Source organism: Nanorana parkeri, unplaced genomic scaffold (genome assembly GCF_000935625.1).
Source record: "Nanorana parkeri isolate BGI_ZX_2015 unplaced genomic scaffold, ASM93562v1 scaffold26, whole genome shotgun sequence".
Taxonomy (NCBI): domain Eukaryota; kingdom Metazoa; phylum Chordata; class Amphibia; order Anura; family Dicroglossidae; genus Nanorana; species Nanorana parkeri.
The window spans coordinates 39,729-57,636 of record NW_017306294.1 but is presented as its reverse complement, the minus strand read 5'-3'; the positions used below and the strand labels follow the sequence as shown (position 1 = coordinate 57,636).

The 17,908-nt window shown below is 39.0% G+C and overlaps 1 protein-coding gene across 1 annotated transcript in view; it reads left to right on the top strand.

Annotated features, from left to right (window-relative positions):
- The window catches only part of FLNC (filamin C), a 62,212-nt gene that overhangs the window by 24,947 nt on the left and 19,357 nt on the right, over positions 1-17,908 (top strand). Inside the window, exons 4-11 of the mRNA XM_018566026.1 lie at positions 4,817-4,914; positions 7,357-7,507; positions 10,661-10,779; positions 11,361-11,438; positions 12,230-12,392; positions 12,571-12,771; positions 17,211-17,348; positions 17,777-17,903. Coding sequence (XP_018421528.1) covers positions 4,817-4,914; positions 7,357-7,507; positions 10,661-10,779; positions 11,361-11,438; positions 12,230-12,392; positions 12,571-12,771; positions 17,211-17,348; positions 17,777-17,903 — 1,075 coding nt within the window. The remainder of the gene's footprint in view (positions 1-4,816; positions 4,915-7,356; positions 7,508-10,660; positions 10,780-11,360; positions 11,439-12,229; positions 12,393-12,570; positions 12,772-17,210; positions 17,349-17,776; positions 17,904-17,908) is intronic.

The following is a 17,908-nucleotide window of genomic DNA, read 5'->3' as shown; positions in this document are numbered from 1 at the left end:
ATGATGTTATAATAAAAGAAAAAAGTGAGCATACAGTACACTGATATATAATAAAACTGTAAGTTCTCTGACTAAGGGGCTGTGCCAATAGGCTTTTGTTCACTTCAAATGGGTTCTGCATTCCCATACGAGTCCATGGTAATGCAAAACGCCCTTGAAACAAGGCAAAGGCAAGTTAGGGGTAATTCAACTGCAGGTCAAATGCAAGCCACTGAATTCTGAATGATCTCAGGAGCATCTCAAATTGATGTCAAAGCAATGGCATCAACACAAGCCCTCATGTTTATTTGATTCGGATGTTATATGAGAAGCATTAGGAAGAATCACTGCATGTTTTCATTTTCAAATTTTAACTAGAGATTTGCTATATGTGAATTTTTTTTTTACAATGGCTATCAGTTGAAAATATTTTTAGCTATGTTTTAACCTAGATGTTTTTATTATTAATAAGTATAACTGTAAGGGCTCATGTTGAATGGAAAACACAGCGTTTAACAAGAAAAGGCTGCATTTGACCTGCTTTGCCTGCAGTTCAAACACAACTCCAAAGAAATGCGGCGCAACGCAAAGCAGGTATATTGCTCAACTGAAATAAATGGTGTTTCAATGGCCTGTGTTTGATGTGTGTTCAAAACGCACGCCAAATTCAGAAAAACCATATTGGCATGAGCCTTTAAGGAGTTATATAATACACGTGTATGTGTGTGTGTATATACACACACACACATATACTGTATATATATATATATATATATATATATAGTATATAACATTATAAACATATCTAAAATGTATCCTATAACACATAAGGGGTTAAAAAGTATAATATAAAGAGCATATTTCAACCCACGAGTGATGTGGTGCGTGTGATCGGTGTCCAAGTATTAGGTCATAGATGGAAATATCCCTAGATATCCCTGGGACGTCTCCCCCCTCCCGATGCTTTGGGTAGGAAAAAACTGGGCAGGGCTAAGACTGCTCCTGGTTTTGCTCATTATCTGCCTTGTATATAGGCATACAGTTTGTTACAAATGTGTTCTCAAATGGCACAAAATCTTACCCAGTGAGTGGCAATGTCATAGCACCTGACCCCGTGAATTACTTTTGTACTGTTTATTTAAAGAAGCCAAAATGTAACCCTTATTTTCATCTCTCATTGTCAGTTATATACATAACAAGGGGTTCAGCAAACCCTATGTAGGAGCATGCCTTCTGCTTTTCGGTTGGAAACACAAACATGCATTCCACTTACTTCTTGTTTCCTGTGTGCAGAGTGGCAAGGCAGCTATAGTCACTTATAAACAATTCACAGAGCCATTCGACCTGCGAAATTCTGTGAAAGGAGCATTCTCAGAGTAGTGAATGGCTCTGCAAATTGTTTATAATTAGACCCTGTATATTATAGACAACACCCCAGTTGCCATGAAACAGGAAGCAACATTTTCATTTTTTGTCTGTTTTAGCAACTCATAGCTGGAAAGATAATGTCTAACAACATTAAACTACATAATGCATCATGGAGCATTTATTTATCGTGTACAAATTCTTATGTAACAAAAGTCAAGTTTTCCTTTTCCCGCAGTCTGGGCTTACTTATTAAAATCTGTCATGAGAGAAGTGTGGAGGTTGCCGTTGCTGACCTCTTCTTTTGAGAATGTTAGTTCCCTGGCTGTCATGCTTATGCTTTGGCTTCTATGTTTTCTGAGTCACTCACCTGGAACAAGTATAGAGACAGGGAGTTCCAACTCTTTTCTCACACTCATTTATATCATACTTGCTCTAGGTCAGTGACTCAAACGTAGCCAAGGGAGCTGGCATTTTCATTAGGAGGCCAGCACCGGCATCTTTCTCTTATGACAGGGGCACTTTAAGTAAACACAGGCTTGAGTAGAAATTAGACTTGTTGAATATTGGCCACAGCATGCCAGTAAAAAGGCAACTTCTTACTGGATGTGTAAGTAGTTCAGTAGTTCAATTACCTGAGCATGCACATTCTACATTATTTTAAATAGACTGCAGGGAAGATATAAATTATTTTTTAAATTATGCACATAATGTATAGATATGTGCTTTTACTGGGTGCCCATATTACAATGTCTACATATCTTGCATTGCTTTTCCAGTCACTAAGCTCCCATTTTGTTAAATTTGCTGTAGGTATTGAGTATTCTCACATAATCTTTGCAGAGAGAAGGATGTCGTTGCAGAAAGATAGCTATGTCAAGGTAGAGATGTAATTTGGAAGCAATAGGAGAACTGTTCTAGGGTCAAATTATATCCACCTGTCCCGGGTGTCATACTTGTTCATAACTCTTCAGCAAAATGCACCATATGCTGTGGAGAAAAGCTAGTTAAAACCGGGGGCCCCATGTTGGTATTTTATGGATTCTCATTTTCAGATAAGACTGCAAGTTAAATATGTATATTAAGCCTTTCACAGTCCTCTTAAAGGTGAAGTATTGGAGGATTAAGATGTACTCTCTCCAATACAAAGAGCCGGCATGTGACACTGCAGCAGTCACATGCTGGCTATATAGATCGAGAACTGACAAATCTCTGATCGCTCATGGTCTTCTCCCTACAGAGAGCGGTGCCTTTTAGTCATAGCTCCCCGCAGGTATTCCCCCCTCTCATCTGTTCGTTCATCCAGTGCTCATTGAAGGGACAGACAGGGGAGGGGTTGGGCACAGCTGGCTCTGGCTCTAAAGAGGCAGAGCCAGCTGTCAATCAGGCAGCGGGGTGAATCCTGACAATATTGTCAGGATCTTTCCCGGCTGCAGCGCAGGTCTGCAATGTCAGAAAATAGCGGGCAGTAGCCCATTAGATGCTGACTTTGGGTCACAGGAGGACAATAGTAAATCTACTCCTTTGAACCAATTTAATATGCTATTTGTGGTAGGAAATTACAATTTTTCAACAGGAATGTTCAACTACCTCCTAACTTTCTGATATGAAAAATGACGGACAGCCTAAAGTACAAAGTATGTAGGCAAAGGACACACCTCCCAGTTATGTGGACCGAAAAGAATTATCACACAAAAAATGATTGGTTAAACCCAAAAGGTCTTTTTCTCACCATTATATTTCCTTTATACTGGACTTTTTAGAAGGGCAAGTACTATAATATAGAGGTTATATGAGAGGATTAGTGCTATATAATATGTCTGATAGTTAAATAGTGTATTTGTTGTAGAAATCTATACATCAGACTAAAAAGAGGGATAACTCTTATGGACAGTGCCAACAAATGAGGGACAGTTGAGAGCCATGCCCAACTGTAATCCTTAAGGACAGCCTAAAGGCTTGGATTTGTGGCAAGCTGTGTCACTTCATGTACTGACTGGATTCTAATTACTCTATATAAGAAAATATCTAAAGATGTCAGAGAATTCTGCTCCTAGACAGCTAGACTGTACAATTTTACAACAATTCTAAAGTATTTCCTTGTGAGCACCAGCAGGTTACCACAGCTGAATGTGTGTAACTTACTCTGTCCCTATTCTTATCCAGTAAGGGTATTAATAGTATTTGAAACGGACAGGTCATGTTATTGGAGGAGGGATCTAATGTCCATTTATATGTAGGCATGAAACAATTTTCAGTGTAACAGTACTCTTCTGCCCGTTCCCTTCCATGACAAGGGAAATGCAGTTGTAACATTATCCAGTATAGCTGTCTGTCTGCCTGCCAGAGAACGAGATGGTGGGGAGAGATGTGTGTAATCTCATATAAGGCAAGAGGCAGAGAGCATAGCCTAGCTTGCACAATCGCATCATGCAACATCAAATAAAACTGCACAATGGCACAAGCACACAGATTTCAGTTTAGTCATTCCTTTTACTAATATATTAGGTGATAAGTGTTATATGCAAGCTTAGAGAATAAGATCTGGTCTTCAGGAATATTATGATTGATTATGTTAGCCATATAGAACCTTATGCTTTCAGTCTAGAGGGCTTAAATAAAGAAGTGCTCAGCATTGTTGTGTAACAACATGGTGTCATTTTCTGGCCTTTACGCTTACCATTATATTCAGCTTCCCATATGTGTGTTCCTTGGTCCTTGGCCTGTCAAATTAATAATCATGTCCAACAAGATGAGACACAGAAATATTATTGTAATGACTTACAGGTGGACCACCTAAGTTAACTTATAACACATATATCTAACTATAAAACTGTATTTAAAATATTACAAAGACAAAATATTAATGTGCTGCAGCCCAATAATATTTTTGAGTGTTCAATGGCTGTCAGTCATATACCCTTTTGGGTCCTGTTAGCTGTCACGTAATCCTACTTTACCACAGTTCAGTTGTCAGCTCTGTGAGGAAGTTTCGGTTATTAATATTATATTCCCTATGGCGCCATAGAGCCACTTTCTAGAAACCAACCTGTAAGATTTCCAAACCTTACAGGTTACATACATTTTTGTTACTAGTGATAAGACTAACTATGGTTGGGCTGCAGCCAGTCAAAAAGTATTTCTAGAGAGCTGCAATGGGAATGCACCAAATGCTCCAGAACAACTCCAGAAGTCTTCTCCGGTTTTAAATTCCCCTCAATTAATTTTTCAAAGAGCAAACATAAGCCACAATATTCAAACATAAGCCACTATAAAAAAATGTTCTGGCACCCTTGATAGGGTACAGTAATTTCAATGTTGAGTGGAATTCATAGCTACTGTGGAGATTGTATATATGACTCACTTGGCTTAGTTACTGAGCCACTTACCTACATTTTCATAATGTAGCTATCAAATTATGTTAATGCTTCAGAAGACTAATAACAAAGGATAATGTATTTTTTTGCTATAGGTCTGTGTCCAGACTGGGAGGCTTGGGATCCCAACCAGCCTGTGGAGAACGCAAGAGAGGCCATGCAACAGGCTGATGACTGGCTAGGTGTGCCACAGGTGAGTGAACAAGGCCTTTTATGGGAGCATAAAGCTGTCTGCACATATATCAAAACCATAACTTATAGCCACATTCTAATTACTAAGCATTATTATGTCAATGGGAAGGGAGGCTCTGGAGTTTTTGCAACTTAGGGCCCATTGACACCAATTGTGGTGCGTTCCAGAGCGGCAGCTGCTGGAATGCACAGCAATCGCTCACAAAACTTCCCCCTTCGTTCTTGTGTGGGAGGGGGCGTGGCGGTGCATTGAAGTCAAGTGCGATCAGACACGTGGCAAAACATTGCCTGCTTTCTGGTCCACTGCAAATGCAAAAAATGCTGCATGCTCTATTTTTTGCATTCGCAGTGTACTGACACTTTGCACAAACACTAAGCAACACATGCACTAGACCTTTAAGGCAGATGTTGAGAGCTGATTGGCTGCAAGGGCAGTGGCCTGTGATTGGCTGGATGCTAAGGACCTCATACAGAGGGAAAAACCCAGTGCTGGACCAAGCCAAGAAAGTGTGCCATATTAGGACTACAAAGACATGCAGAACTTAACGTGTATTCAGACCGTTTTTTTTAACGTTTTCAATAGAAAAGGGCACGGTGAACAATCCTGTTAGTGGTTAGAATTTAATTTACTGCAGATTAACCCTTTTGCTGCCAGCTACTGTGCGCCAATTTTTATCCTAGGTGACCAGGCAATTTTTGCAAATTTTCACGCTTTGATCATTTTTCACTTACAGCTTTCAAAGTTTGTAAAGACTCCTATTTTCTGAAAGTACAAAACCAATAGAATAAAACGATAATATTATTGATTTTGTAGGTCCCACGATAGTTGCGCAAATATTTATCAAAACGATATTTTATATAAAAATACACAAAAATCAACATTAGAGCACTTGTGCATTTTTTGCAAACACATTTCTAATGAATGGCTGCCATCAGTGGCTTGTCAGCCACTGATCACATCTGTTTATTTACTCAGTGTTGGAAATACAACTGCATGTTACTGATATTCTACCGTTTTGTCTTTTGAGCTGTAGATGACGCTGTAGTTCAATGTTAGTCTCTATGCTTGTTCATGTTTATCTATGATATATACAGAAAGTTCTCTCTATATGCTGTATTCTAATATAACGTTCTTCTAAGCAAGTAAAACATAATGTAGCATTCCTCCAGATCTCAGTGCTTCATCTAAACACATAACCAATACTCAGGAGAGTCCAGGGGACCCATCTGTTATAAGTTTATGGTCACTAAAGTGACCATGAGTTTATAGCAGTGGGGGGAATGCAGAGAACATAAGGCTTGCTGACCTGGCCAACTGGAAGAGGCCCAATTTTGAGGTAAGCCTTACGCCCTTGGCAGCAAAAGGGTTAAACTGAAAGCTGATTTCTTTTTGGCTAGTTTGGGATGAACTGTGTTATTAAATATATTTTCAGCATTCAAACTAAACATAGCATAAGCATAAAGGGGTTCATTTATAAAAGTTATAACTATATGCTGACAGATGCCATTCGCATGACACTAGTGGCCCTAGATGGCACTGACAAATATAGGAATGTTCTATACTTGTCAGTGCCATCTAGGGGCACTAGTGCCATGCGAACGCCATTCGTCCATCTATACGCTAGGCGGAACTTTTAGAACTGAACCCCATAATCTTGAAGTACAAACACATCTCTAACAATTAATTTGTGAAGACTTCTAAACTTCAGTTACACAAGCTAAAGCATAAGTACTGAAGGAACTTTGATTATGGGAGTCATGTCATCATAATAATGCACTGCTTTGCATGTTGTTATCATGCTTGCACAAGAATAAAGGACTGCAGTTTAGCTCTGTTTATCATTTGGTAAAAATCCATGGCCGTGAGGAAAATAAATCAAAACTGCACTGGTTCTGCATTCTTTAACACATGTCTTAATGGAATAGAAAAATAATGCATCATGATGATTTTTGTCTGCGTGGCTCTGACTCGAAGGCTATAAATCTTTTACAATATTTACAGAGTTTACAATATTAAACAGAGCTAGAATCTTCAACTGGACACTAATGGAATAGTCTGCATATGAGCTCACTGTCTTCCATATGCACAACACCATATTAAACCCCTGACATTATTTTTATGTCATTGCTTCTGAACTATAAACCTCATTGTCTGCAGCAAGTCATCCGCTAAGCCTGTTTTTATAGTCCACCAACTGACTGGATTGAAAAACAGCTTGAATGTAGCCAGATATTTCCCCATCTTGCTTGTCTAATATTGTATGTTTGATACCAGAACAATTACATACCAATTATTTAACTGCAAAGTCCAAAAAAAACTTTTAGAAATAAACTGTAGAGCACTTGAATTACTTAATATGATGTACATGTGTATTATGTGTTGTTTTTTAATACTATAACTAACCTATTAATGATCTTCCCTTTTGACATGCTACTCTTGTAGGTCATTGCTCCTGAAGAAATTGTGGACCCCAATGTAGATGAGCATTCAGTCATGACCTACCTTTCCCAGTTCCCCAAGGCCAAACTGAAGCCAGGTGCCCCTCTAAGATCAAAGCAGCTGCATCCTAAGAAAGCCATTGCCTATGGTCCAGGTATGAGAATAACAGCAATGCCAATGCAAATCCATAAAACTATTAAAAGTTGTTTTCTGTTCAGAGAAATGTAAAAAGGTTTTGTATATAGATGGGCTTGAACTGTCACCCCTATATATTGATATACTGTCTACCGTGCTGTGTCATAGAACAGTATCAATGGGTATATTACTGGGAGTGCACAAATGTGTACTTCCTCTCATTGCTTTTTTCTGGCTATAAGTGATTTTTGTGATCATAGAAAATAGGCTTAGAGAAGAAGAATAACACATAGCTTTTTTAGCCTATTCATGTGATGCATCAGAGAGGCCGACTACTTTACTGTGCCGGAGCACTTTTCAGTGGCATAAGAAAATTTCTGAAAAACAAAAAAATCTGAAAATGATTCTTCCAGTCAAGACCACCTAAGTGGGGCCTATGCATTAAAAGAAATACATGGGATTACTCATTAATTAGTTAAGAAACAAAACATTACATGCAAATGCAGTAACCTATAGAAATTCATTAATATTTACTTAATTAAAGTCTGACCAGTAGAGGATAGATTCAAATTGTATACACTGTGCGTTGCACTAAGAGAATTACTCCTTATACTTTTTATTGAATAAGCCTGTGTGATTTTTACAGTTAACTCACTTTGGTTAATAGCAAAGGGTTAAAGTGGGAGACCAGGTAGCCCCCGCAGTTCCCTTCCTGCTGGCTTTGTCAGTGTAACACGATGTCTGGGTGAGCTCATGCTCTCAATCCGCTCTGCTCCATCTCTATTTGGCAGCATCAGGATTGTTACAATGTTGATCCGAAGCAGTGAGACCGCCTGCTGCCAAAACTCCCAAATGTGGACAATTAAGAAACAGCCAGAACCAAAACACACATTTCAGTGGGGCCTTATTCATTCCCATCAGTCTTGGACATATCTAGAGATGCAGCAGTGAGAACATTATTCAGCTTCTGACTTGTTCTAAAGATAAAGGGAATACAAATTTAAAGATAGTATGGTTTACGCTAGATTGTAATGACTGATGGCTGTAGTACATACATCCTAACTTTCTCAGATGAGAAGGAGGGACACCTTCCAGCACACTATAATAAGGCAATAGATACACCCTCAGTGATACCATTAAGAATGTTCTGTATATGCCAAAAATTATTGGTTAAACCCAGTGCAGCGTTCACCCCCGAAGGAGCCGCTGGATATGAACTAGGGCTCTCCTACATGTTTTCCCCACCACCGGACCCTTTCTCAGCTCCAGCAACACCGACACTCCAGAACAGAAACAGGCTCGAGTTGTAGGGTCTTTTTAGCATTTATTGCATAGTATCAACTAGGAGAGAGGGTTAGGATTGCAGGATACCCGAGCAACAATTTAGAGGACTATGTCTTCTCCCTTAGCAACAGCTTGAAACAGTCCTGTGAGAGTGACCAGTAATATGTAGTAGCACCAGAGAACAACCAGGAATAGTCCTGGACTGTGAGGGAGAACTGTCACAGGACTTGTAGTGCACCAACTGGCTTCTCTTCTGTATAATACCAGAGAGTAGGGTGAGTGATCTCTTACAGGGTCCAGACGGTAGCTCTCACTAGCTCCTCTGTGACATAAGCAGATGCCACCTCCAGGCCAACTTCCTTCAGGTTCCTTTCCAGTAGCATTTAAGGTCTCTGGGCCACCAGCATCTGCCACATGCTGAGGTTCAGACCAGGCATCGTGTAGTATGTTAGGCCTCTAGGCCCCCAGCATCTGTCACATGCTGAGGCCTAGGCCAGGCATCCTGTAGCACACAGACCTCCTCCCAGGGAGGGCCCCCGGGGAGAGAGAGTGTGCTGGAAGATGTCCCCAAACATTTATCACCTTCCTCCAGCCATACTTCTGAGTCAGCATGCTCAGGGACTGGTCAGAGTCAAATGCATAATCACAGTCTGAGGATGGATTCTCCCTCACTGTATGCTGAGTCCCCAACCCAGCAACAGGGGGAAACAATCAATCTACCAGACTCAGGGAATCCTGCAGAACTCAGGGAAATCAGCATCCAGACTGATTACAGTCCAGATATACACTAAATTTAGTAGCGACATAGCAGTGAGTGCTACACCAGAATTGTTTTTTTTTTCACCATTACTTTTCCTCTATACTGGCTTTTCTAGATAGCAAACAATACAATAAACAAATAATATAATAATATAAGATAACGAATGTAGTACATAATAACACTATAGAACCTTTTTATAGATATTTGTACATCAGACTAAAAAGAGGGTAACTGTCAACTGACAAGGAAAGATGGACAGAGAGATTTCATTCCAAATAAGGGACATTTGGGAGGCATGTTAGTATTTTAGTTCATATCTACGTCTATAACTTTTTTTTTAGCTGTTCTTGCATAGGAAAATATGTTGTACAGCATGAAATATATATAAGGGGACATGCTCAACTGCTAATGGCAACAGTAAAGCATGCATGAGGAAGACTCGGAAACAGTCCAACAGGCTTGTCCTGCACTTTTTTTCAGCAAGGCAGTAAACAAACACAGTTCAGTGCAAGAGGGCTTTGTACAGAAAGTCCATATATAAAACAAACAAAACCTCTGCTCGTGCACACCACTAAATAAGCTTATGTCAGCTCCTGACTATCAGGCTGTGGGTTTATAAATAAACAGGCAGCTCATGTACCTTTTAGCATGATGTGAGTAGTCAGCCTTTCACCCAGCAGCAGGATTCCACAGCAGAGAGTGAGAGAGAGTAAGGGCCATTGAGTCTCAGTCAGCTCACATATATAAAGTCCTGTGCATAGCTGAGACTAATAATGAGGTCTGTTTAATAAGTAAGATGTGGAGCTAGGAATGGAGGCTTTATCCCACCCAAAGCTCTGCAAAGCCCCTGAGGTGCAGAGCCCAGGCAAACACATATTCAGATCTGAGAAAACAAAATGTTTTTCTGATAATGCAAAATATATGTAAATGCAATAATGTAATTTGATATATACTGTTTATATGTATATATATATATACATATCTCAAGTCTGTAGTATATATAACATATCTCAAGTCCTTTCATGTTATATGAAGCACATTTATTGATGTTGTTAATATATCATAGATATTACTACCTTTTTTCCTGCTGCGTGGTACTAATTACTGTGTTGTATGCTATCATTTCAGGAATTGAGCCCCAGGGAAACACGGTTTTGAAGCCTGCCTTCTTCACAGTAGAAACTATCGAAGCTGGTCTGGGAGAAGTGCTGGTATTCATAGAAGATCCCGAAGGACATACCGAAGAGGTAGAAATTAAATACAACAGCTTTAAAGATTAATAAATATCTGGCATAACCGTGCTCTAATCTGTATAGCTCTGATATTTAAATATAGCATTAATAATGTGGATCACATTGGGAATCATGCTCTGACATGGTCAGCCTGTTGTAGTGTTGTGGCCCTAAATGTCAGTCTGCCATTTTTCTAAATCCCCCAAACTATGGCTTCCATTAGGACTTAATAGCACAAATAGAATAACAAATAACTTGGGAATTCCAGCACCTGATTGTGTGACCCAAACCATAGGCCCTTGGATTTAGCCAAACATGAGTACAATGTTACAAAAAAATAACTGCATCAACACATAAATATATCATACATTCACAAAGAAACTCAGGAACGTCATGTATCATTGAATATATTTTGACTAAGTGAATATTGCCTATTGCTTATGATTTTCTTGTTGGAGAAAGGTACACAGAATATTTGGAATCATTGTATAATTGAATTTTTATACTACAGTCTTTAGTTGCATACTCAGTCTGACAGTGAATTTGCTTTGCTGTTGAGTTTTGGCTAGGTCACCTACTCAATATTTCTTTTCAAGGCAAAGGTTATTCCCAACAATGACAAGAATAGAACCTACTCAGTCAGCTATGTGCCAAAGGTGGCAGGTCTACACAAGGTAAGAGACATAAATGTGTTTACCTTTTATATTCTAAGAAAAATCAATTAAAATTCCACATGCTAAAAGAGTGAAGCTTTTGGTCAATAAAACCTTCCTCTGAAGGTGGGCATATAGGGAGCTATCTGACAATCCTCAAATGGGTACCAAACCTGAGCACCAGGACCTGCTTTTATTCTTCCATTTAAATGACAGCCTCATATGCATGGTACTTTGATTTTTACCTGTGCTCCACAGCAGATAAGACAGAAGCCCTGCATTAAGGGATTTTCCATCTTACAATAGTGATTGTTTCTGGCCACCAGCAATGCTTATTACTGTCCCTAGAGAGTTCAGGAGCAATCCAAACAAAGCTTGAATCCAGATAAAAGCTTGTAATCATTGGGTCACTTGTGCCACTCTAAAATGTCAGGAGTAATTTTATAGGGCAGATTAGAATATTAAAGCAAGCATCTGATTGATTATTACTGGGAACACAACTATTTATAAATCAGGCTCCTTTGATTCTTTGATTTGTGTGAGATATGTCTTTTTCACTGGACAAAAAGATAGATAGATAGATAGATAGATAGATAGATAGATAGATAGATAGATAGATAGATAGATAGATAGATAGATAGCTCTATCACCATACATTAGAAACCTATTCTCGTCTATGTAAAAGAGATCTTTTAAAAAAAAACCAGAAAGTGTTTTATTGAGTGATAGTGTACCGTAAATTAGCAATGAAACTATGCCATAAAGCAAGACTCTAACCAGATTAACCCTTATTTGAACTTGTTCTCACATAGGTCACAGTTTTATTTGCTGGACAGAACATCAATAAAAGTCCATTTGATGTCAATGTTGCCATGGCACTTGGAGATGCCAATAAAGTGACAGCAAGGGGACCTGGTCTAGAACCTGTGGGGAATGTTGCCAACAAGCCAACCTACTTTGATATCTACACTGCAGGTAACAATTATTTAAAAGTTAATTGCATAGTAAATAAATATTGAAAGTACATAGCGAGAGGGCATTCAAAACTTTTCAAAATGTTAATAATTTACCAATTTGTAGTGAGCTATCCATAAGCAATGATGTAGTATTTAGTGATCTCCTCTAAAAATATTTGATTGTCTGATGTCCATAGGTGCTGGTTCAGGTGATGTTGGGGTGATCATAGTTGATCCACAGAATCGTCAAGACACAGTGGAAGTCATCTTGGAAGACAAAGGTGATAGCATCTATCGCTGCACATACAGACCCAACATGGAGGGACCTCACAAGATCTTCATTACCTTTGCTGGAGCCCAGATTCCAAAGTGTCCCTATGTTGTTAATATCTCAGAAGGTAGGACAATTACAATTCTAGAGATAATAAATGTCCAAGTTCCATGCAGTCACACATGACCATTATTTTTTCATATTCTACCTATTTCACTTTCATCTTATCGTGTTTTTTACCGTCTCGTCTGTGTACATCCTATATTTTTGTACATGGTGTTTTTCTCTTACATGTGAGATATCACAGAGGTCTTTCTGGAAAAAATAGTAAACTTAAGCCATTGTACATTGTTTTTCTTTATCAGTATTAACATTCATATACAGTATATAATATATATTCACAAGAAGGAATTTACATTTCCAGCTGTCTTTGATTGTCGGGGTTGACCTATTTAAGTAAGAGTATATTCACTTAGTTCAGTGAATCCCTCTGTACTCCTTTCATCAAATTATGTGCAATAGAAATTCCTATTTTTTTTTACTCCAAGCAAATGATTGGATTTTATTCTTTTGTAAATCAACCACAGTGTGCATGAAGAAACTCCATCCATATTAAACAGGGGTAACTATGGGACCATAAAGATGCTCTGGTGTTGAACTAGTGTGCAGGAATCCTCATTAAATAATAAGAATCAACCTAACAGCAGATTAAAATAAAAGTTTATTTCTGGTTAACTCTTAAAGGTTAACTCTTATAGGTTTAACTGTAAATAAATAGGAAAAACTTGAACCATATAAACAACAACATATAAACCCGTGTGTGCGCACATGAACACATTAAACATGAATTTGTATAGCCTACTAAATTCCATTTTCTGAATTTAAATTATAAATTCAGAAGGAACTTTGAGTTTGGGGTCATTGTTATCAAGCTTGTTCAAGAATGAATTTGGCAAGAATTAGCTAATATTGGGTAGCCTTTGGAAAAAACTATGGATATGTCTTAATGGAACAGAAAATGCATGATGACTTTGGTTTATATCAGGGGTGGGGAACCTCTGACCCACAAGCTGTGGAACTACAAATCCCATGATGCATCTGTCTCTAGGAGTCATGCCTATGGCTGCGAGAATCTTGCAATGCCTTATGGGATTTGTAGTTTCACCACAGCTGGAATGCCAGAGGTTCCCCACCCCTGGTCTACATGGTTCATGAGCACAAAGACACAGTCAGCATTCACTCTTCTTCTGTCTCTACCAGTAAAACAGAGCTATAAGGCCAATATATCAATCTATTTCAGGTAACTTTAATTAAAGTTTGTGATTCAGTGCATATATGATAGTTTAGGGGTAGACAACCTTGGCACTCTAGGTGTTGTTGAACTACAAATCTCCCAAGGCATTGTAAGACTCTGACAGCCAGAGGCATGACTCCCAGAGTCATGATGGAATTTTTAGTCTTGCCACAAGTGGAGTACAAGTTTGCCTACCTCTGTGATGGTTCCATCATCTTATCCTAAAAAAGATCACGGAAGATCACGGCTGGCTCCGCCCAGCTGTCAGAAGCAGGCTGTCGGCCAGCCAATGGCCAGCTGCTTGGCCAGCTTCGGCTTTCAGCGCGGCTCTGCCGAGCCGAGACATACGCGTTCGGCTCGACTGAGCCGCTCGGCCAAGTTCAGGAGCTGTACGGGCTATAGTGAATAGGCCGTACAGCAGCCCTTCGGTTCTGGGGCCGAAGCTAGCCGAAGAATCGGCCGAAGCTACGGCAGGATCCTTCGGCTGCTTGGTGAATAGACCCCTAAGACTTCATAAATTGATCTTGTCTCATTTTAATACTGCAATTATTTTTTCAGTAACTATATTGTGGTATTCTACATTCAGTGGCCAATTATGGCATCTTCCCATTATATTTTAAAACGAAGGGAGACAAAATAGTGTCTGCATTGCCCACAGTAACCAGTCACACTCTGGCTAAAAGCTAAAAAGCAAAATCCAGTATCCTTCTGCTTACTATAGACCACTCTGACACTCTTAACTAGTTCTTATAAACCATATTCGCAGACTATGACCATTTTCATATACGATATTTGCAGTATCATTAGCTCTACAAGTGTCCTTTTACTTTGCATGGTTCACTGCATGCATAAAAGTGAGGAGGTGTAAATTTCATTGTCTGTCACTGTACATGTATGTCATTGTATGCTTGTCAGTTGCCACAACTTTGTCTTTGCTTTATATGAACTTCTTTCCCCATGTTTTGTTTTTTTTGCCTTCCCCATAGCTGTTGCCTTGGCTCCTAGCACCCCTCCCCTGCAGGTCACCCCTCAGGCCATTGCTACCCCGCCTCCTGAAAAACCAAAGAAAGTGGCTCCCCCACCTCCACCCAAACCTAAGCCACGCAAATCAAGTTAGTATGGCCTGAGCATGGCCTGAAAAGTGTGAGAGAACACAGCCTCAGGATGGCTTGCCCATTTAGTCACAGCCTGTGCATGGTCATATTTTTGTGAACAGGCTTTGTAATTAATACATGACTGTAAGCATGGCCTGTCCACGCTCTAAGCATGGCCTGTCCTCTGACGATGCCTATGTTTTTTAGACTTTAGTACTTTGAATGAACAATTTGTAGGACCTGTGAAGTACATCGTTGTTCTCTTTTGAATGTACCATTGCATATCTATAGCTACTTACTTTGAAAAGAATGTTTGTGTTTAGTCCTTCATTATGAATAATGACTATTCCATTATATTATAATTGGTATTATAAACAGCTATTATTCAGTTGTCTTTCCTGTGTCAATTGTCCTACACTACAAATCTATGTATTGTCTTAGCACCTTCCTTGTGTGCTCTGCCTGACTGTCCTAGGCCTTTGGTCATTCATTTTTCTTATGCCCAGAGCTTGCCTGTTAGATACATGACTACCTTAGAGATCTCTCACATTCTCTAGTTTAGAATATTTTCCTTTTAAAAAAGAGCTAAATACATTTACAGGGTTACTCACAAAAGGGTGAAGAGTTTGGAGAAGGCAGGAGAAGTGAACAATCTAGGCCAAAATAGCTGATTTGGAGAAATTCTCCAATTCAGCTCACTTTCCAGTTAAGCTGTTTTGGCCTAGATTGTTCACTTCCCCTGCCTTCTCCAAACCCTTCACCCTTTTGTGAATAACCCTGTTAGTATTACACAACTATTTGGTAAGGCATATTGGTTAAATGCCTTTCCCTATTTTCAGTGGACTGGGACAGGTTTGACCCCTGCTAGGATTGCTTACTAGGTCTAGGAGAGGTTCCTGATAGATTTTCATTATACTGTGTCACCTGGGCCTATATTGCTCTCTGTAGAATATTTGGGGACTCATGCAGGGACAAGTGACATAAAACTGAGCAGGCCCTGTTTTGACCACCACATCAATAATAAAGATCTTCTGAAAACCCGAAACCTTCTCCAGTTGAGCCAAACAGATTTACATCTGAGATGGAATGGAGATGCCTTTAAAATGCACGGAGTAGATTATTAAAATGTACATATTATTAAAATGATAATCAAGAATGGGGTCTCATACCTTAAAGCTTGAAATATTGGAGGACATAACAGTAACTGTTGCTGCATTCTTGTTAGAATAACAAATGCATATGCATGACCAACAAACACTGGAATACTGTGTGGAGTGCTGCTTAAGAATTTAATAAGGATAGACGCACTGGATCAATTTGTAAATGGTATTTCATTTTAACCATTATAAACTAAATTATGAAACAGTTGCCTTTCTAGAAAACACAGGTGCTATTTTAAAAACATGCACTAAGTAGATGAAACAGCTACATTCAAACTCTGGAAATAAAAGGTTGGAAGATTATACTCAGTGGGATAATTTTTCTAAGGATAAAGCAGGTAGCATAGCTGCAATGGGGAATTTTCCTGAACACCCAAGAATTAATGACATGGTGATCGTATTAACAGTGCATGTAAAGAGCTACAGGTAGTGCAGGTAGCCTAGCTGTCAGGGCCTAGAAAATCAAAGGTGCCCCTACACCTCATTAGGAGTGGACTTAATTAAATCTTTTTACTGAAGCTCTCTGCTGTGGATGACCTCAATTGCTATTATTCTTTCAAATCTTCTAAATTTCTTAACACAGATTTTCATTTAATAATGATGTTACTAAGTACTGAGTAGATTCACATTTTACAAGAATTATCATATAAAAGACGTTGTACAATACCATAAAATGTACATGTCCTTGAAAAGTATTTCAAAGCTAGAAAAAAAAAAAAAAAACTTTAGGATTTTCCTACAAATGCATCTTGTGTATCCATCCTTAGGACATAGGAGAGGTGTGTGCACAGTTTGTATGTCTGCTTATGCATGTAGCTTTTTGTCCTGGGTAAAACTAAAGCAAATGCCTCTGACATGACTACCATTAGGATGGTATGTGAGGGGTATTTGATGGAAATCAGATGCAGTTTTTTACTTACAATCCTGTGCTAGCAGTGGGTGAGTTGTGTAAAATATGGCTCCGTTTCTTTTATCTCTGGCTTTTCTTATGACTACAACAATGCAATGTCTTTTGCAGCTTGTAATCCCAATGCCTGCAGAGCTTCTGGCCGAGGACTGCAGCCTAAAGGAGTGCGCGTTAAAGAAGTGGCTGACTTCAAAGTGTTCACCAAGGGAGCAGGAAGTGGGGAGCTGAAAGTCTCTGTTAAAGGGCCCAGTAAGTAGACAATAAAACTATGCAACGTTGTATCAGTTAAGGGGTACACAATTGTATTAAAATAAAATAATAAAATGAATGACTGCTATCTTTTAAAACTTTGGGTTTTAAAGCATTTAAAGTGTTAATGCTTTAAAACCTGATTAACACTGTAAATCCCAAAGTGTTAATTGGGTTTTAAAGCATAACTCAAGGCTGGCTAAAAAAAAATATTTCCACAACCTTTAACATATGATGAATACAGTGTTCCTTTTTCAAGGAAATTATCTTATAAAGAGAATTACTTACTGCGGGAACGCACACCTTTACACTGGGCAGTTTATAATTGGGGTAAATTTTTCAAATGATTGATCAATATGGCACAGAAGTTAAAACAACTACAGTATAAACGAGAGCAGTTTATAACCCATCTATTTTCTGACCACCAGAGGGCACAGAGGAACCAGTCAAAATCCGTGACCTTGGAGATGGAGTGTTTGAGTGTGACTATTACCCAATAGTGGCAGGAAAATATGTGGTGACTATCACTTGGGGTGGATTTGCCATTCCTAGAAGGTAAG